Source organism: Accipiter gentilis, chromosome 3, assembly GCF_929443795.1.
Source record: "Accipiter gentilis chromosome 3, bAccGen1.1, whole genome shotgun sequence".
Taxonomy (NCBI): domain Eukaryota; kingdom Metazoa; phylum Chordata; class Aves; order Accipitriformes; family Accipitridae; genus Astur; species Astur gentilis.
Genome location: NC_064882.1, coordinates 38,597,315 through 38,618,607, shown reverse-complemented (window position 1 = coordinate 38,618,607; position 21,293 = coordinate 38,597,315). Strand labels below are relative to the sequence as shown.

General features: G+C 37.4%; 1 protein-coding gene across 11 annotated transcripts in view; it reads left to right on the top strand.

The window, feature by feature from the left end:
* ADD1 (adducin 1) overlaps window positions 1-21,293 on the top strand; it is a 66,623-nt gene that overhangs the window by 21,544 nt on the left and 23,786 nt on the right. For all 11 annotated transcript variants that reach the window (XM_049833099.1, XM_049833077.1, XM_049833068.1 and 8 more), the window contains exons 2-9: window positions 10,476-10,688; window positions 11,970-12,132; window positions 13,868-14,019; window positions 17,236-17,316; window positions 19,053-19,202; window positions 20,428-20,571; window positions 20,697-20,795; window positions 21,175-21,293. The exon at window positions 21,175-21,293 is cut by the window's right edge and continues 58 nt beyond it. In XM_049833099.1, coding sequence (XP_049689056.1) covers window positions 10,494-10,688; window positions 11,970-12,132; window positions 13,868-14,019; window positions 17,236-17,316; window positions 19,053-19,202; window positions 20,428-20,571; window positions 20,697-20,795; window positions 21,175-21,293 — 1,103 coding nt within the window. In that variant the 5' untranslated portion in view covers window positions 10,476-10,493. The remainder of the gene's footprint in view (window positions 1-10,475; window positions 10,689-11,969; window positions 12,133-13,867; window positions 14,020-17,235; window positions 17,317-19,052; window positions 19,203-20,427; window positions 20,572-20,696; window positions 20,796-21,174) is intronic.

The following is a 21,293-nucleotide window of genomic DNA, read 5'->3' as shown; positions in this document are numbered from 1 at the left end:
AGACAGATACTAGAAGGTATTCTGGAAGTTGGATTAAAACTTGCATTTTATAAAGATTTTCAAAGCAAAGTTACTGACTCAGTATTGTACATAGGCGGTTAGGAAACTTCCATCTTTATTCAAGGGCAAATGTGTCTGGTATTCACTCCCAAGTGCTAAATCTCTCCAAGCTTTTGTTAGCAGGACTGAAAGGCCCTGTCACCTCTATGACCAGTCAATCTTTCTGCTTAACTGAATAGGTCAAGCTACTAATCCTTAAAAGTTAGTTTTCCTACTCTCTGGATCATTTTTGTAGCCTTTCCTTGAACTCTGATATTTTGTGTCTTTTTTTGAAGTGTGTATGTGAGAACCAGAAATAATATTCTAGTAGTGGTTTTTTCAAAGTTAGGGAAGATAATTTTGCTACTTGATATTCCTTGGTTTATTTTATGGTTACGGTAGACCACCTGGCCACAGCATAATCTTTGCAATTACTACATAGTGACGTATGACAGCTCCTGAATTCAGTTCTAATCTTGCCTTTCCAGCACTGAGTAATTCTGGCTTAATTTTTGTATCCAGTTGTACTCCTTTGCATTAGCTGTGTTAAATTGAGTTTTGTGATGCTACGCTATTAATTACATAATCTCTGTGGTTTTTACTTGAGAAGCTTATTTGAATTGGAACTCAGATTTCTGAAATAAAATTGCAGGCAAATCAACTTCTGTGGTATTTGGCATATTTTTATGTGGCAGTGTAATTATGAGGACTCATTTTGGGGGGCTCTTTAAGTCCAGGTTCAACGTGCAGGTTTCAATGTCAGTGTTGGTACAACTTCATAAAATAAATTTATCTGAAAACCATGATACTGCTCTGAACCATAACACTGAAGCCCATGTTTTTTACTAACTGTAAGGAGTTATTTTGAGGGCTAACAGACACCAAAGTAGTAGAAAGGAAAAGAGTCTCCACTGCTATTACCACCTGTGACCATTGGTACTCCTCTGGTAAAGAGGCAGTGGAAAAATATATGATAGTTTGCAGAATTCATACTTCCACATTGTGCCCAGAGAAGTACAAAAGACACTGGTGAAATTCGTGTTTTGTAATTTGCATGCAAATTCTCTGATACATTTGTGAAGCTTTTAGGGTTTCAGCAGAAAAGCTTAAGGTATCTGTGGTTTAAGGTACTTATATAGAGAGTTTCTGTTATATGAACAGTGTGACATTTTATGTTATGATTTCTGCTATTCACTTTCCTTAATCTTTCATGAATTTACATACCGAACATTTCCAGAAGTGCTGTATGAGAAGTGCATGGAACAAGTAGATTATGTTACTGAGAGAAGTGAAAGCAAGGTATTTTGATGTTGAGTTAGTAAGTTGGTTTGAAACTGTTAGTCTTTACCAAATTCTTGGAGGCTAGAAATGGCTGTGCTGTTGTTTCTCATGTAAACTGCTTAGCAGGAAAATTGGAGGAGGAAATAATCTGAAGAGGGAAAGGGAAGTTAAAAGGCTAGGACTGAGAAGAAACCGGGGAGCTCGTCAATAGGAGATACGAGTTAACAGTTTCACGAGTATACCCTTTTTAATCTTATTCCTAGTCCCATTTTTAGATTGGGATTCCTTCCCATTGTCAATTAGCTTGGAATGAGCTGTTTGTTGGAAACTTGATCTTTCCAACATAAAGGAATAAATCATGTTAGAGAGGGTTTAACATAAAAGTGGTACCAATGGTTAGCGTAGACTGCAACCTTACCTTCCCGTGAGGCCAGTGCCAGGTGCTGAGGGGAGGAATAGCACAGTGTGCTGCCCTGCTCCTCGTGCGTCATGCTCAGCTTCCTGCAGAGTCCTATCTCTGGGACACAATGCTTTTCCAGGTCAGGGAGGGGAGGTGAACGTTTCTAAAAGTTTGATACTCTTGGTCTTTTAAATCCTGTATTAAAAAGAAGGAAGTTACCTTTCTGTATCTTAGCTTCTAGTGTAGTTTTAATGCTGGCTTCTCCCCTCTTATGTTTGCAAGGACTGAATTATGTATTCTGAGCCATATATATTGAAAATTCTGCAGAGTTTAGACAGCTGTATTTGGCCCTCCCTTGGACCCTCTCCAGTCTGCGTCTTTCTTGAATTGATCAGAACAGGACACAGTAGTCCTCCAGGTGTGGCCTGACAAGTGCTTGGTAGATTGGCATGATCACACCTCTTATCTGTGCTAGTAATGTCCCTGCAGATGCAACCCAGGATCCGACTTGCCTTCATGGCTGCAGCGGTGCACTGCTGACTCCTGTTAAACTTGTTGTCCGCCAGGACCCTTGTGTCCCTTTCAGCAAGGCTGCTCCCCAGCCTGGACCGGGCTCTTTGGTTGTGTCGTCCCAGCTGCAGGACCTTGCCCTTGTCTCTGTTAAACTCCATACTGTTCTTGCTAGCTCACTCTTCCAGCCTGTCCTAGTCTGTCTGTAAGGTGGCTTTCCCATCTGATGCATCCACCTCACCACCCAGTGTGGTGTCATCAGCAAACTTGGTGATGGTGCTCTCAATCCCATCGTCCAGATCGTTTATGATGCTGTTGAAGAGTGTGGGTCCCACTGTCGATCCCTGGGGGTCCCCCACTTGTGACAGGCTGCCAGCCCGAGTAAAAGCCATTGATCAGTACCCTCCGAGTGCGGACTGTGAGCCAGCTTCCTGCCCATCTTGCAGACCACCCATCCAATCTGTATCTTGGCAGTTTGTCCAGTAGAAGGCTGTGGGAAAGTATCAGATGCTTCGCTGACATCCAGGTAAACAATATCCATTGCTCTCCCGATGTTGACAGGAAATGTTATTTTGTTGTAGGTTATCAGGTTAGTCTGGCGTGATTTGCCTCTGGTGAATCTGCACTGGCTTTTCCCAGTCACCTGCTTCATTTGGCTTTGGTAAAGCTAGACAACAATTACATTGTTTTACAACCTTACATAGTTATTGCTGTGCTTTACCTGTGGCTCCTTAAATGCTCTCTTAACACAGCAGCCTAGAAAACTTGTTTATTAGTAGGTTTTGATGTTTTGTTTCTTAAGTAACATAATTTCCAAGATGTTGGGGGGAGGGGGTGTTAATTGTGGGGGTTTTTTTCTTTTTTTTTTCCTTTTTTTCCCCTTCTGATTTACTGTAGATTATGCTTCCTGTTCTAAATGCAGGATCTTTAATTTTTCTGTACAGTCAGAGGATGCCAGTTAAGGAAGGACTTAATATTTTAAGTATATGGTCTTAATGAAACATTTTTTTGGTGATCATTGGTTCTTTAAACAAAGAGAATTATAGCTTTTTTTGTCAATCGGAAAGCAATTTGATATTTTATATGGTAAAAAGCCTGTAGCAACTGCTATTTTGGCAATTCTGTTACATAGATTCTTGCCCTTCATAAATATTTGGAAATTTAGGTCTAATTTGAAGCAGATTTCTAGCCCTATTATTTGTTCTTAACAAAGAATCTCTTAAATTTTAAGAGGTGGGGTTTTTTAGTGTAAATATTGGAAATAATAAGAAATGTTGATGAGCTTCTATACACAAGTAATACCATGTCTTAAAAATGTATATAAATGTTTACCCTTTTCTATGGTTTGAGGTCTCAAGTTTACCCAAATAAATTTTTGCCAGTTCTTTACGTAACCTTGTGATCACTTACAGCCCACTGTGCTAAGCTTCTGATTTCAGTGTTTAAGAGAAGGTGAAAATGGGAAAGAGTTGCTTACAGAGTAGGTGCATTTCAAATAAGTTTCTGGGACTTGATCTATTTTTTTCTTTTCTTTTCCTTGTTCTCTAAAACAGTTTGTTTATATAAAATGCAATACTTTTGGTCAGATAACTTACTGTTGGATTTCTCTAAATTTTTAGAGTCCAGTATTTAACTTGCAGCATCTCTGTTAATAAGCAAGATGATGGTGCCTGCATTCAGTACAAGATAAATAACTGTTCTTGTTCATGAAATAGTCTCTTCCTGTTTGAAAACAAAGAGCAGGGGAAATTCTGAAGATGCATGAGCTAGGAACATTTGCTAAAAAAGAATATATTTGTTCATGATGTTAAGCATGTTGTCTGGTAAGTAGTACAGTCATGATTTACTTTCTTTGTTCTTAGACTTCCTAAGATAGTGCCAGCTTTTCCCTTTTTAAAAGTTCAGTAGGAAACATTTGAAATGGCAAGAACAAATCCAGTCTCATTGGTGCCAAAATGTTCTCACTGATAATGATGGAAATTGTAGGGCAAATCATAAGTAATTTCCCTATTACAAAGTTATATTGATTTTTTTTTTTTCATGGAGCAAGTTTGGCCAATGTTATTCTAAAGTAAAGGAAAATTGAAAAAAATACAGACAGTACCAGAATATTGAGTGAATTGGTAACACTGCAAATTTATGAACAGGTTTTTTGCAGAAAATGCAAGTGATAATGAAACCTTATTATCTGTAGATGGATGTTCTACTTCCTCTCCATCTCCCCACCAACTCAGTTTTCATGCGAACTTAGACCGTTTGCAATGGCTCAGTTACCTCTTGGTTTTTTTGCTGCCCACACTGCTGCACCGCCCCAGTGCTGCTCAGCCCTTCCCTTCCTATTTCTCCCTACTGTCACCTTTTGACTTCCTTGTGCAGTAATTTCAGCTCTGTAGCCTTCCGCAGTCCCCTAAGTCTGTTTCCTGGGCCATAAAATTACTCTGTCTTTTCTCTGTTCTTTCCCTGTCCTTTTCTGTTTGCAACCAAAATAGAGCTCCCTTCACTCCTCCTGCCAGCACACTGCCTGACCTGTCACTTACATGAGGCTTTAGGTAACTTTTAGTCTTCAAAGACTGCTGATTGCACAACAGTAAAGAAAACATGTTACTTTAATTTGTTTTGCTACCCCCTTGTCCCTGCCCCAGTAACTTCTTGTCAAATCTGTTTTCACCTCTGTTAGACTTAGTGGCATAGTTCTAGTTTGAGAGAAGATAACTTGTTGAAAGAATTGTCAGAAAAAAATTGGATACAAAGCAAATTACTATGTTGTTTTAAAAATAGAGCTCAGAAGCTATAAGTTCTGGAAATGGTTACCCTCTATCTTTGTTGCTAGTGTCTGGGACAGTATTTTGATAGTTGACAAGTGTACTGCTCATTTACTTTGCAAGTTTGACACAAGGTCCCATACAGATGTTTTGCTTGCATGTTATTTTGTACAGAGAAATTGTAAGCCACAAGGAAGAGGGCAGGTTTTTGTTTTCATTTTTTTTCTTCTCCGAAATGCCTTGATTTTGTAAGGTCTAGATCAGATAACTCTCCTAAACTTAAAAAAGGCCAAACAGAACTGTAGGAGGTTTTTCTGCATGCACTGTCTTGTGAGTTGACAGTGTATTTTACATTTTTTAGAAGTCTTTTAAGTTCCCTTGTCTTCTTGTCACAACCTCCTTCCTGCTTCTTGGAGTGTATTTTTATTCTGAATGGGCCTCAGCAGACTTAAAAGCTGCATTAGTGTGAAGAGGTGTGCTCAGTCCTTTGGTGGAGGTGAGCCTTTAGATTAGGTCAAATTCCATCGACTGCAGCCTTTAGTAAAAACAAGTTCCTCTGGGTGTGGAGGAGCAAAAAACCCATTACAAGTTACTACAAAACAAAATGAACCTTTAAGCGATTGCAGAAATCATTTCTTCCAAGAAATGTAGTTAGCTGGTCCCTGCTCGTGCACATATTGTGGGACATTTTAAATCTTCTCAAGGTTCCCATAATATTCATGAGATGATTCAGGTGAGAAACACTGAACCTATAAACTAGCAGAAGCATAAGTACTTAGATCTGTGCCAACTTTCAGGTATTGAAATGAGTTCAATATTAAAGTTTTAAATGTGTTTATTTACTACAATGAGATCCCAGCCCTAATTCAATGTTGTTTTTTTTAATTATTCTATATAGTTTTTAGATTTAAGGGTTGTTGGTGGTTTTTCTAATGCACCCTTAAATTATTGTAGATTCTTACTGGTTGTTATTCACTGTCTTACCTGTTTAAGTTTATTTAACTATATGTGCATCATCTAACTCTCCAGACTGAGTGCCGAGGAACATAAGCTGTTTAAAAATTGAAATTTTTATTCTTTCTGGATGTTAATGTGAATGTTTCTATGGCATTCCTGTTCTGAAAGTTTCTTCTTTTGTTTAAATTGAACTTTGTAGCACCACTTCCTCTTAGGTGATTCCTGTGATGGAATTCGCTTGGGTTAGGAGAGGATGGGGAAGAAGGGGATTTTCGGAGATAAAAGTAACCCAAAATATTAATACTAATTTCAGAATGCTTTTTGTAAACAGTGCTCAGTATCTGTAAATGTGCTATAAATTTTATAAATTTTTTTGTCAAGAAACCAGTTTTATTTCATGAACAACCTGTTTATAGTACTTGCGTACACATGTGCATGCCCTGGGATAAATACAATACGCTGTGAGTTGGCTTGGTGGCTGTCATTTGATGTGGTGGCTTATTGAAATTTCTAGTGTTCATACATACATATGTATTAGAAGAATGGATCTAATTGCATCACACTATAAGGTGTGATTTGGATTTTATGATTTGGGGGTTGTCCTCCGTCCCTCTCAGTAATAGATGCTGTTCCCTCTGACTGTCTTTTTATATTTGAAAATAGCTGCTTCCAAGAGAAGGGCTTTTTATGGACTTACATTTTCCAGCCACAGCTTTTTCAGTTAAGGGTGTGGCTTTTTCTGATACAGTTGTGTTAGAACAGGCTCTTGCATAAAAACACTTATCATGGGAAAAAGTCCTTTGACATTACAGCTTATCTTACTTGGGGGCTGTAGTACACTACATTGGAAAGGAACTGTCTGTACTGAAGAGTTGTGAGTGTGAAGATGGTCTTAATTTTTTCTTTTTTCACTGGTTGGGCAGCCTGATGTGATTTTCAGTGTGACTTTCCAGTTTATAGAACCACTGGCCACTCCCCAGTGTGTATTCAGCTTAACTGTTCAGATTCCTTTTATTTATTTATTGGTATACATATTGCTGAAGCTCTTTCTGGAGAGTTCATCACGCCTTTCTCCCAAAGGGTCTTCCGAGGAAACTCATAAATAAATTTCAATGGCTTGTGCAAAGTGTTGTCAAACACATCTGTTTCTAATTAAAAAATCAATACCTTTATCATCAGTAGCTGACAGCCATTTAAGTAAACAATTATTATTACAGTTATGTTGAAACAGTTAATTACTAGACCTTGGGGGTGAGTTGCCATTAATTTTGGGTATCTACAAAACGGAGCTATGAAACTGATATTTAACCTTAGATATAAAATGATCACTTAATGTTAAACACTGAATTTCCTATTAAATTATTGCCACTGCATAGTGGTGAAGCAGTAATAGCTTCCCAGGACCATCTTGAATGCCATCTTATACCTGAGTGAAGGAGTAATACAACTTTGGCAAGACACTGTGATTCCATTTTAATGTTGCCTGTGCAGGCTGTTAGGGACCAGCTTCTTTCCAGTGTGAGTAAGAAACAGTGAAGAGAAGTAATTAGGTATATAATTCATTTGGAAATAGCATTTGGTACTCTGAAAGTAAGAGGAATCAGTGTGAATAATTAAACTCAAAATCATGTTTGCAGATGTGTGTACACTCTTCTTTAAATAAGACTGCACATACACATATGCACAAGATACAACATTACACTTAAATATATTCTGGAAATTGAATGCTTCATCAGGCAGGAGTAGGCCATTTGTTCTCTGCTGGTGGCAGTGGCAGTAAGCTCAGACTTGATTGTTTTCCCATGCTTTGCTTTAAAGTAAATGCACTTTTGGGGCTACACTCAACTGAATGCGGTATAAATTCTGAGCTACTTGAGTGGTTCAGTTTGTCTTTATTTGTGGACTTGCCCGTGCACTGTTTCTAAACTCCCTGATTCCTTGTGGTAAGCAGAGGGTGGTGAAATTCAGACTTAGATTGGGCCAAGTAAGCTATTATTGTAAGAGAATAAGCCATATGTTTGGATCTGCAAACTGTCATTTTTCAACAAAAAGGTGGATGCGGAGGCATTAGGCTAGCTGATGGAGCTCAGAAGAGGGGTTGTGGAAAGTGGTAGCAGGCCTTCAGAAGCATCGTTGAGGTGTGAAATGGCAGATGGTGCAGGCTGGAGGTTGTGAGGAGGAAGGGAACTTGGAGGGATCTGAAGCTGCCAAAGGAGAGGTGGCTCCTTTGCTATAACATCACTTGCTTAAAACTTTCTAGGTCTAACACCTTAAAAGGTTTTCCATGCAGATAAAAGCATTATTTTTTCTCACTATACCCTATATTTCTTCCTGGGCAGAGGCAAGCTGATAATTAAAAGAAGTTATAATAATAAAGATGTGTGTATGTGCTTACTTTAAAGAAAAAAAGAAAAAAAAAAAAGAAAAAAATCTGACCATGACTTTAAAGCCTAAACTGATTGGTTTAAAATGAAATACTTTAAACAGTGCAGAGGTGTCTGTGTGTGTTTATTTAGCAACTCCGTGGGTGGAAATCACTGAGCATCTAAAACTCGAGTGTCTTAAGTGCCAACATAGATTTTGATAGTAGTATCCTGTTCTGCAGAGTCAAGGAAAATACTTTTCTTTTGTTCATTGTGTTCAACTGTCTCAGTTCAGTGATTTGTTCGTTCTGAAATAAGAAACCAGTTGAGTTTTGGAACTTGTTTTCTAATATAAGAACTAAAGAGGACGAGATCTGCTAATTCTGAAATTTTGAAGTAGATAATTTTCTTCACCACAATGATTTTAACATAATCTGCATTTCAAAATAATTTATGTAAACTTGCCTTTTCTGTGTACATCTACACCTGAGGTGGTTTTAGCTAATAAATATGCAAGCAAATTCCTAATCAAATTAAAATCCACAAGCAAGTACAGTTTAAGACAAGTCACTAAGAAAAATCTAAAAATAGTAAAAGAATAGAGATGTATATCAAAATTTACTAGTTTTGACATGTAGATTAATCATTACTTAAATAAAGATATGTACAATCTTTCCTACTGCATAGCAAGAAGAATTGCAATGACTTGATAATATCGGCAGATTTTAATGGTACTAATCCTTGCAAAACTAAAGATGCATAATGAAATTGACTGTTTAAATCGGCGTTCTCCTTACTGTGTGAACCTCAAATCCAAATCAGCATTATTGAAATTAGTCTGTTTCACTGTACTGGGACAGGGAGCCAGATTCTGCTACTTTATTCTCTTTATCTGTTCTTCCACCTCCAGGAAAAGACCTGCTAGCTTGGCTCATTTTCTTAGTAAAGTTGCTAAACGTCATGATGGCAAGGGATTTCAACCTTGCATATTTTGTGTATAATGTAAATAATTGCAGTTTGCTGAACTAGCAAGCCATTCAGAGTTAATTATTCTTATTACAGTTCAGTGAAATACAGTTTGTGTCAGTGCCATTTTGTTTAATTGTGTACAATATGCAAAAAAAATTAAATCTTTTCTGAAAGAGCTTTATTTTAATTTGATATGTCAGATGATCAGGAGTCAGAGGTTTGAGTCTCAAGGTGTTGCAAGGGTGGCTTTATTGAACTGATTGCTTGTCAGTAGAAGGCTTCAAAAAATCTTCTAAAAAGGGTTTTGGAATGAAGGTTGTAATAAAGTGCCTAAAAAACTAGGGTCATGTTACGCAAAGGGATTCTTCTGAGTGAAAGGATGTGTGTATGAGCAATGCCAGCGGGGTTTTCAGCCTTTCTGGTAGATACATGCAATTGCTGATTACAACATGTAAAACTGAAATGAACCCTAGCCAGTGGGTGGGGGTTGTGTTTGTGTGTGTGCTTTCCAGATTCCAAAACCCACATGCTAATCTAGTGATGTGCATGCCGTTGAATGAGCCTAAAATAAATACATTTGTGAAAAGTACACCTCAGGTTGCAGAGTCAGTATTTCTGTGTTTGTCTCCAGAAACATGTTAGCAATCTGAGCGTGTTTTGGTGGGGTTGATTCTTCATATTAATGAACATGTGTAATGTCTTATTTTCTGTAATGATTTAAATTCTGATTTATGCAATATTGTTTTCATTATGTCTGCTTAAACTTTTTAAGTAAAAAAACCCAAAAAACCAAAACCAATGAGTTTAGACCTCACATGTCTTGAACTTCTCTGTCATTGTCTGTGAGGTTTGAAGGACTCCGGTGCTTCCAAAAATCAAGCTGTGTAGACAGCTTAAAGAACTGGAGGTACTTTAAATGGGAACTCTTTTATTAGTTTTGTGTAGCATGTACGTATGTAGCATATTTGACTTTTCATATATGTTAACCTACTTTTCTAATAATGTATTTTAAAATCTTTCTTTCTCCTCTAGAATATTGCTATCCAATTTCACAAACATGGTTTCTGTGTTTGGGAAGCCGTGCTAATTTTAGGTAGATTTTACCTGTTACTCTGAAACAAGGAACATGTACAAAGTTCTTAATTATTTCCTTGCTTGATTTATTTATTCCTCTTCTCTGTCCCCTCTTCATAGGTTCCTTAAAACTGTGCTATGAATGGTGATTCTGGTGTGGGGGTGGTGACTTCACCACCTCCAACAACAGCCCCTCATAAAGAGAGGTATTTTGATCGTGTTGATGAAAATAATCCAGATTATTTGAGAGAGAGGAATATGGCACCTGACCTTCGCCAGGATTTTAACATGATGGAACAGAAGAAGAGAGTCTCCATGATTCTTCAAAGCCCAGTAAGAAAAGAAAATGCTCCACCTTTAAAGTGATAAATTTATTATCTCTATTTTTAATATCCCTATGGAATTGGAGAATTTTGTGGTATCCTAGATCCATTTGATCTTTCTTCTTGTTGGCCTTTCTTCTGAAGTATTCTAATTGTAGCCTAATTTTTCCTCACATTATCTGGTTGAATTTTTATTGTCTACTCATGAAGCAGCTCCTCAGTCCTGCTTTCAGAATTCTCTGTGTAATCATCAAAATTTTTTCATATTTTCCATCTAGTCTGGGTCAGACATTTTTTCACTTGTTTCGTATTTTCAGTATTCATTTAAACATATAAATTAAGTAACACTTCAAAGAGGAGCTTATACAAGGCAGGTCTGTCCTGTGCTTAATTTTTCATACATGATTCTGACGTGAAATATTTTTATATATCTCTTTCTGAATGCTGCACAATAATAAACTATGAATGATTGACATTTAATATTAAAAGATATTTCCCTCAGGGAGAGAGTACACAAAACAACATTTATTCATAACATTTTTTTCTTTTTGTAATAACTGATGGTTGACTTTAGATACAAAACATTTCATGACAGAACTTCATTAAAAATAGGGATGTATTGGTATATTTACAGTTTTTCCACGTGAAATCAACCCATTTTATTTAGATTCACTTAATGATTGGAATACTTCTCTTTCAGTACAAATTCCAGTGTTGTCAAAAGCACCAGCTACTAACAATAGTAAAAAAAATACTATTTTCTTACTTTCAAAGTTAAAGCCAAAGAAACCCCATAACCAAAACAAAAAGTAAAAAAAAAAAAAACAACCAGGAGAAAAGTAACAATCCCTTGTTTAAACATACTTTAAAAATTTAATAGCTATTCCTTCCTGTGTTCCTGGATTCCTTCTTGGCTCCCAGTTCCCTGTAAGCCACACTTAAAACTTTCCTTCTCTTTTCTGGTTCTACTACTTTTCTTTTCATGTTTTGTGTTCAAGGCGATTGTACATACTGCTCCTTCTTCCAGAAACCCATATTAGTAGGTTCAATGAGTATTGGTGTTACTTGGAGAGAATGCTGGAATTTCCATTCACAAAAAAGTAAAGACTCATATCCTTGGAGCTCCAGAGAGCAACATTTTCAAGTAATGGTGTGCACCCAGTAATTCTGCCCTGAGCTGGTTTTCAGAAGAGGTATAGGATGTTTCCATCCAAGTGCTAAAAAGAAGCTGTGTGTGAAAGGTTGACATTCTTTTGAACATGCTTTACAGTATGCAATGTCCTGTTTCTAGGCTTTTTGTGAAGAACTGGAATCTATGATCCAGGAACAATTTAAGAAGGGGAAGAACCCAACAGGTTTATTGGCTTTACAGCAGATTGCGGATTTCATGACAACGAATGTACCAAATGTCTACCCTGCAGCACCACAAGGTGGAATGGCTGCGTTAAACATGAGTGAGTGCACCTTAATTTATAATAGTTGAATTATTTTTTTTACTTTTTTTTTAAAGCTTAAAATGAAGGCTGTGTGAATAAGAGCTGTGAAGTTCAAATGCTATACTGTTCTGCTCACAGGAACATGGCAAACATAAAATGAATTGATTAGTTTCTAAATGCCACAGTGATATGCAATGTGATTTGTGTATATAATTTAAATCAAAAGCTATCTCAAGTGTGGTATTGTTGTGGTTTAGCCCTAGCCAGCAACTAAGCACCTCGCAGCTGCTCGCTTGCTTCCCCTCCAGCCAGTGGGATGGGGGAGAGAACTGGGGGGGAGGGGGGGGGGGGGGAAGTTAAACTCAAGGATTGAGATAAGAACAGTTTAATAGGACAGAAAGGAAGAACATAATAATGATAATACTAACAATAATAAAATGACAATAATAATAAAAGGATTGGAGTATATGAAACAAGTGATGCACAGTGCAGTTGCTCACCACTCGCCAACCGATGCCCAGTTAGTTCCCAAGCAGTGATCCGCCCCTCCCTAGCCAACTCCCCCCAGTTTATATACTAGGCAAGACGTCACATGTTATGGAATACCCCTTTGGCCAGTTGGGGTCAGCTGTCCTGGCTGTGTCCCCTCCCAACTTCTTGTGCCCCTCCAGCCTTCTTGATGGCTGGGCATCAGAAGCTTAAAAATCCTTGACTTAGTCTAAACATTACTTAGTAACAACTAAAAATATCAGTGTGTTATCAACATTCTTCTCAGTGAACCCAAAACATAGCACTATACCAGCTACTAGGAAGACAATTAACTCTATCCCTGCTGAAACCAGGCCAGGTATCTTAACTGAAAAATAAGCCTGGTAAGTCAGCACTAGTAAAAAATGTGAAGATTTAAATATTGCTAATGTTTACCACATGGATTGTCTGCAGGAAAATGAAATGTTCATTAGTAGTTTAGTAACAGCGAAGGTCTTTAGAAACTAATTATTTTTGCCATTGAAATACTGTTTGCAGCTTTCTCCTGTGAAGTGAAGCTATAGATAAGAAACATCAGCAAGCAAAACGAAGAAGGAAAACAAAAACCAAAATGTTTGAATGCATGTACACACAGGTTTTGTGTTAAGATAATATAAATCCTTGCCTGTGCTCCAAAATAAATCTATAGTTTAGACTGTAGCATGGCCTGGTTCTGCTTTATCACAGTTACTTTTAACCACATTTCTAATCACACTAACTAGAACTACAGTGTTTGTAATTATTTACCGTAATCCTCCTCTCTCTAGCTTGTACTTAATTTTTCCTAATTAAATGAACCTGTGTACATCTTTTTATATTCCTCCTTTTCAGGAATACCAAATCGTGTATCTCAAAAAAGTGGAATATTTGGGGTTACATTTTTCTGTTGACAATGAAGTTGTATTTTACAGACAATCATTACTTTGAGAGAGAAAAGAAAATACTTTGCTAAGGGACACACTGTCACCTTAGCACTTATGAATATTAAGGAAGGAAATGAGGGCTGAGTCTACCAAAGATAAATGATGTTGTCCAAGACTGTCATGATATTTGTGTAATATAAATTATGACATTACAGTAATTAAAGTTTGTTATCCATTTCTTAGGTTAATATGTTGATATAAACTAGTAAGAACAATTATTATAATAGTGGTGCGTGTTGTTAGGTTTTAACTGATGTTGAACATAACCCCCCTTGTGTTTTTTTACCCCTTCCCCTTTTCAGGTCTTGGCATGGTGACACCTGTGAATGATCTGAGAGGATCAGATTCCATTGCTTATGAAAAAGGGGAGAAGTTGTTACGATGTAAATTGGCAGCTTTCTACAGATTAGCAGATCTCTTTGGCTGGTCTCAGCTTATTTACAATCATATAACAGTGAGTATTGAATCAACAGATAACTGAACCAATTGTTTTAACATACAAGAGGATTGCTTCCCTCCCCCATCTGTCATGTTCTCTTTGTGTTGAAGAGGAGCAAAGTGGTTCTGAAAGCAGTATAATAGTGAAGAGATTTGTCACTGCATCTCAAGAATAAGAACTGGAACAGCTTGGTTGTCAGCTACCATAGCCTGAATAGAGTCTTAAGAGAGTGTACATGAAAGTTCTTATGATGAAATTAAGATTCCTGAAAGACTCAGTCTTTTAGTATCTTAAATGCTTTGAATAATTGTATGTATTATTTTGCAATTTCATGTCTTAGTTTTCATGCTAAGTACTAAAATATCTTTGAATTAGTCATTCAGATGAATGTTATAATTCAAGGTACCAATCTTTTTGAAAAAGAAGCCATAGGATTTCTAAACATGAGTGAACTACTTAGCTTAATGCAGCGTGCCAACAATTTTCCTTGTGACTGAGTAATTGCTGGCATCCATAAAAATAATGACATGGAGGTCAAATCAAGGAGGTTTTATATGCCAGAAGAATGATCAACATGAGTCTCATGAGTAAAGTCACAGCTGTGGTGTGCAACCCAGTCAATTGTTTTCCTGACAGAGCTGAATTGTTTTTTTTCTACATAGTAGAGGTTGTCCTTTATGTATTTTCAGTTATTCTAGTTGCAGTCTGAATGAAATATGGTAATTTTATTATTACTGCTTTTTGAGATTTAAAGGTATATTATTTGTGAACTGATGAAGATGATAAATGATATCAGTAGGCATAGGATCAAGGCAATGTTGGTTAGGTTGTTTCATTCCTTCAGTATGGGAACATATCCAACATTATGGTCCTTGTAAACATCTCTGTGCCACCCATGATTTTTCATATGTGACAGGAGAATTGATTTTGTAAAAGGGACATTAATGCAATAAAAAGATTATTAGATAAGTAGGTTTGTAGACAGCTTTTTAGTGTAAAGTTCAGCCCTGGGAATGTTTAAGCATTGAGATAGAAAGATAAATGTAATGAAGAGCGGCATGCCTAGGGAATTGGTTAAGGCAAGGGCGCATGATTGGGGTGGAATGCCTCAAGTTTGGTTTCTTTTGGTGTCAGGGGAAGCACAGCAAGGTTGGATAATGGTGATACCAGTTGGGGTGGAAGACAGTCAAAGCACTTGGAGTATGAGATTCTGCAAGTATTTTAGACAGTTTTGAAGGGCAAAGTAGTACTGGAAAGCTCTTGGTTAATGGTTTGTCAGCAGCAATCACAAGTCATAATTCACCTGTCTTTTACAAATGCCTCCAGTTAATAGCATTCTGAAAGGTGACTAGTAGCTAAAATTTATCTTCAGAAGCTGATCTAGAACAAGGTTGTTATATTTACAAAATAGTCTTGTCTTTGTTCCGTATACCCATATATTAAGTAGTAGTGTGGTACTAAGGCACTCCTTTGGAATGTGGTGAATACCTATTGCTTCATGCAGAGCTGGAGTTTGACTCCAGGTTTTCAGTTTTTTGTGAGTGGATGCTCTAATTACTAGGTGATTACATTCACGTTAAAAGCTGCCAGTGCACTTCTTAAGTAAGAGAGAATATACAACAGCCTACTGTGAGGGTCATAAGCCTGTGTGTTAGAGGAAAAGGAATTGTGAGGATATGAAAGTATATGCCAATCTGGGCATATCAAGGAGCTGGGTGGAGTGTCTTTGCTTTTCTGGATCTTTATCAATCACTGACAGCTGCTGTGTGTAGAATTGTTCAGACTGGTGCAGTCCTGACACAGAAGCAGAATTACAGAGTGTCAGGAGCTTTCATGTCAAGTACAGTAATTTGGAGTAAACTTGGGTGCCTCCAGGGTTAGGCAGATTTGAGATTACAGGTTTACAGAAGGTATACATCATTCACCAAGTCTTGGTTTGCTTTGAGGGCACGAGCTGTTGGATCTAATCCTAAAGTAAGGTGGTTTATGAGTCTTGCTGCTTGTTTATCTTACATTTGACCTTTCTTATTAGCTTTGGGGGCATTTTGACTAATACCTGTTCTTGGGTTTGCATGAATAAGTAAAAGATTTTCTAGATCGTGTACACTTTTGTAATGGAGAACTATTTTGGTGATTCGTAAAAGTACAGGTTAACTTCAACTAACTGGTTCAGTTTAAGGCCCTTGTGCTATAGCATGTTACCAGCTGGTTGTAACTGAAGCCAGATTTGTACTAGAAGCTTTTGGATGACTGATCAACTACTTATTTTAGAAATTTTTTTTCCCTGCAGTAGAACTATATCAAAGCACACATGTATTTAATGTTGCAAGTAGAAGACATGAGGGAGCTTTAAGTAGCTGCATCTCAGGGAAATGCAGAATTCATAAATAAATAAAGAAATAAAATTTTTAAATTATTAAAAAAAATTTCAAAAAACCCAAACACAAAACCTGGGTAGACTCATAGCAAAATAGGGAGTTGTCTCGCCTGTCTAGTCAAATATTTAAAGCCTTTTAATTTTCCATTGAAAGACACCTAAACTACCTAGCTGTCCTGTACTTTTCGTTGTACAGACTTTTAACAGATGCATCCCAAGATGTGAATGGTTTGAAGTCAGAATTATTTTTCTATTATAAACTCCTGATTGTGTGAATTAGACAAAAGAGCAAAACCATAAGTGAGGGTCAGGATACTTGGTAGAAAACCTGCCAAGTGTGCTGTACTGCTCACAGATGTCTCACAGGCACCAGCATCAGTGATAAAACCCTTGTCAGCATCATGGTGTTTTAGATCTGTTGGCCAAATTCTTGTGTTTCCTCACACACTTCTATTTCATACCTTCTGTTTTACTAGGATAGAAATACAGTTCCAGTATAAACTCATTCTTCAAAAAAAAATGGTAACTTTTTATTTTCCCATTTCTCTCAGCATCATTCCTTTTATCCACAGTAGTTGAGTTGTCATTACCACAGGACCTAAGGACTTATTACCTTCCACCAATCTGAAGGACCCTGATACATATCTGCCGTCTGGTTTTGTTCAACATGAGTTAATTAACTGTTCTGTATGTTGATTATCTGTTACAGCATACATGAAAGTCGTATTGCATGTGTTGTAGGGATACTTGCCCTGTCCATACTCAGGAAGTGAAAGTAACTGTTGTGTTTTGGGGCCTTCTTGTATGCTTTACTGAAATATTCTTAGTAACTTTTACTCTTGTTTTATCATTAGGCCAGAGTAAGTTCTGAGCAGGAACACTTCCTCATTGTACCTTTTGGACTCCTCTATAGTGAAGTTACTGCATCTAGTCTGGTAAGCAGTTACTGTTTTTCATAGCTGTAAAATATGAATAGCTGAATCTGCTCTGTATATCTGTCACTGTTTAAATTCTATCCTAGAGAATATTTTACTCTGTGTTACATGTTTAGAATAGTTTCATTCAACAGGGTTGGTTTTGGTACAGCTGAGGTATCTCTGAGAGTGATTTCTTTGCACATGTTCACCACCAGGTGTCCTCCAGTTGATCTAGTTGTAAAGAGGAGCCAGGTCATTTGGATAGCTAATCACATCACACCCTAGAAAGCTGCTGGCTGTTGAGTCAGGCTTGTCGAGGAAAACAGTATGTGTTTCAGACATAAATGGTGCAAACCACTTAAAATTTCAAGACATTGTGTCAGATGCCTAATTTAGTTACCATCGTTTAATGATGTAAGTATCTGAGGGTATAGATAGATTATGTTTTAAAGAGCTAATGGTTGCAGCTGAAGACACAACTCTTTTGACTGTTAGCTAGTGGGAAGCATTTTGTGAGCATTTATTTTCAGTCTAGTCGACACTGCTGCTGAAGGCAACTTGAGTTAATGTGGTTGACTCTCTTGTGTTGAAACAAAATAGAAACTTACACACTATTCTTTCTACCTGGCTACTGTAAGGTGAGTAACCTCTAGCAGAAAGGTGAGGTAGGTATGTACAGAGTAGTAACATTTCAGACTTGACACCTTAAGGTCCCAATACTCTCCCTCAGCTATCTGTAAAGTTGGCTCTTTCTTACATAACTCCACCTTAACCATCCATGAAATTTTAATTGAAAAAGCTATAGAAAAAGGAATGGAGAAAACAGAGACCTGCCCTTTCTTGCCACTACAAGATTTTTAGAAGAGGGTAAGGGCCATGCTGTGGGGGTATTTTGTGTGTTTTGCGTTTTTTGAAAGGTGTTCTGATTTTATCTCTATATCAGGAATGTAAGTACCTTGAGAATTAAGGTTGCATGAAAGTAGCAAAATGTACATACGGTAGAGAGCATGTTCACACAGAACATAGCTAGCAGCAGGATTTAATAAGAGACACTACAGTGATAAGGCACATAGCTTAGCCAAATGAGCATGCTGACCAGCAGCGTGCTTACACGACTGCTCCTTCATCGCCCCTTTCTCTTCATTTCTCCCATGCTTGTTCTTCCCTTCTCTGCTTTGAAACTCCATTTTCTCCAATCTTGTTCTCTCCCAAATAAACAACCCAAGCATAATTACTCTTTCCCTTTTATTCCAGTTTTGCTATGTCCACATCCAAATTTGGTATTATAACATTATTACCTGGGCAATCTCAGCCTTACATAGTATCAGTGGTATGGTTACCTAGGTGCTGGCCTTTCAAGAACCTACTCCCCAAAAGGTCCCAATACTCCTCTTCAGGTATCTGTAAAGTTTGCAAGTTTCTTATATAACTCCACTGTAACTCTCTGTGAAATGCAGCCGTTTGTCACAGTGCTGTCTGTAACTTTTGTTAGCTTCTTGCACAGTTACCTGTTACATGCAGCAATTTCTCATGTCATATCCAGTGGTTTCTGACGTCCTTTTTAGTTAGCTTAATCTCAAGCCAGGGCCCTGGTCATTATCCTACCTCTACAGCCTTATTGTGCACATTTTGACACTTGTTAAAATAAAATGCTGAAAGAAATATGGGTTTAGAGCTTCAGTGGTAGATGCTGAATTAAATCAGATTTTTGGCAGTCTTGATTCGTTTATGAAATTAATTCTTTTCATTCCCAGGTTAAAATCAATATTCAGGGAGATGTAGTTGATCGTGGAAGCACTAATTTGGGAGTAAACCAAGCTGGTTTTACTTTGCACTCTGCAATTTATGCAGCTCGACCTGATGTTAAATGCATTGTTCATATTCATACACCAGCAGGGGCAGCGGTAAGCACAGCTTTTCATTTGTCATCTGTCCTGTTCTCCCCCCCTGCCCAAACTGGAAAATAGGTGGGTCCCCCTTAAATCAGATTTGCTTTCTTTTTTGAAGAGCACAAAGCCTTTAAGTCTGCCTTCAAATATGTGATTCTGTTTGAATCAATCAAATCCTCCTGATTTGGTTGTTACATGAGTGGTTAGACAGTAAATTGAGCTCTGTAATTGGAAGATACGTATTTTATATTTGTGTGGCCTTTACCGCAAAAGACCATACCTTTTGACAGTGAGTCGTAAGAGCTACAGCATATTTTGTTGGTTTTGTAAAGCAAATATTTCAAGGTTTTCTTAAATACTTGAAACTTTTCCATTGCCTCTCATTAGAACAACTGGTTACAAGTCAGTTTTACTTCTTTGAAATTTTTTGAGAATCATCTGGTGACTCTATTTCAAAGTTCACATTCTGTTTGTTTGGGTTTTTTTGACTGATTAACAGCAGTGATACAACCATTTTAAGGATGATTGATCAGATTCCTAAAATGGTGAATTCTAGAGTAGTCTTTAAAAATGTTCCTTAACTTTACCCGCAGCATTGCGGAATTACTTGTGTCAAAATTCATTACTAGATTTCTTCTTTTGGGGGGGACGGGGAGAGGGGGAATCACTGAGTGGATTAAAAGGAATGAAGGATGCAGCTGATTTTGGTGTTTGGTTTTGGTGTTTTGTTTTTGGTTTTGTTTTTTTTCTGAGTCTTTTCATATTGGTGTTGGTGTTGTATAAAAGCAGCCATACTGAGTCAGACACAAGATCAATGTGACTTTTGTATCCAATTGAAAAGTTGTGAAAAATAGCAGCTTTAGGGATGGAGTATACGACCACTATGTACGTGCCTGTACAGACACATACATATAATATACAAAAATATATTTTCTATTATAATTCTCATCATTATAAGATTATTCACAATGAGGTTGGTGAAACAGTGGAACGTGTTGCCCAAAGAGGTGGAAGTTGCCCCATCCCTGGAAGCATTCAAGGTCAGGTTGGACGGGGCTCTGAACAGCCTGATCTAGTTGAAGATGTCCCTGCCCATGACAGGGGAGTTGGACTAGCTGACCTTTAAAGGTCCCTTCCAACCCAAACTATTCTGTGATTCTATTATTATATTTTCTTTCTTTTTTTCTTTCCTTTTTCTTCTGTTGCAAGAAATTAAGCTGGTTGTTTTAATATTTCTCAGGTTTCTGCAATGAAGTGTGGTCTCTTGCCAATTTCACCTGAAGCACTTTCTCTAGGGGAAGTAGCTTATCATGACTACCATGGTATTTTAGTGGATGATGAAGAAAAGGTGGTTATTCAGAAAAATTTGGGGCCTAAAAGCAAGGTCAGTATTCACACCTAGAATTAAAGAAAAGTATGTGTGGGGGCGTGGGGCAGGTATGTTCTTTAATCAAGAGCAAGAAAATACTTGCCTTACTGCTGTTAACTTTATTTGCAATGTCTCTCTAGGTCCTTATTCTCAGAAACCATGGCTTAGTATCAGTTGGAGAGACTGTTGAGGAGGCTTTCTACTATATTCATAATCTAGTGCTTGCCTGTGAGATTCAAGTAAGAATTTTAGTATGTTATGTAATAATACAGTCTGCTTTATTAACCTGCAAACAGATTAATAGTTGTGCAATTCACTGGTTAAACTCTTGATCTAAACTAACATGTCGATTTGGAAATCATTATATTATGCGAGGACATCCACAACATTGGTTTAACCAGCAATATTGAAATACTGTATTGGAACCACTGATTTGATATATGCTGCCTATTAAAACATATTTCCAAAGCCTTCAGATAACTTCTATACAAGTGTGTTAATATATTTACCTTTAAAATTAAGTAGATCTCTTCCGTTTTTTCTAATGTCAATTTTGGGGTTTTTTTTGGTTGTTTCCCCTGCAACAAGAAACCTAAAGATGACTTTACTGTTTTTAAGGTACGTACCCTGGCCAGTGCAGGTGGACCTGACAATTTAGTGCTTTTAGATCCTGGAAAGTATAAAGCCAAGTCTCGTTCCCCTGAGTCTCCAGCAGGTGAGGGTACTGTATCCCATCC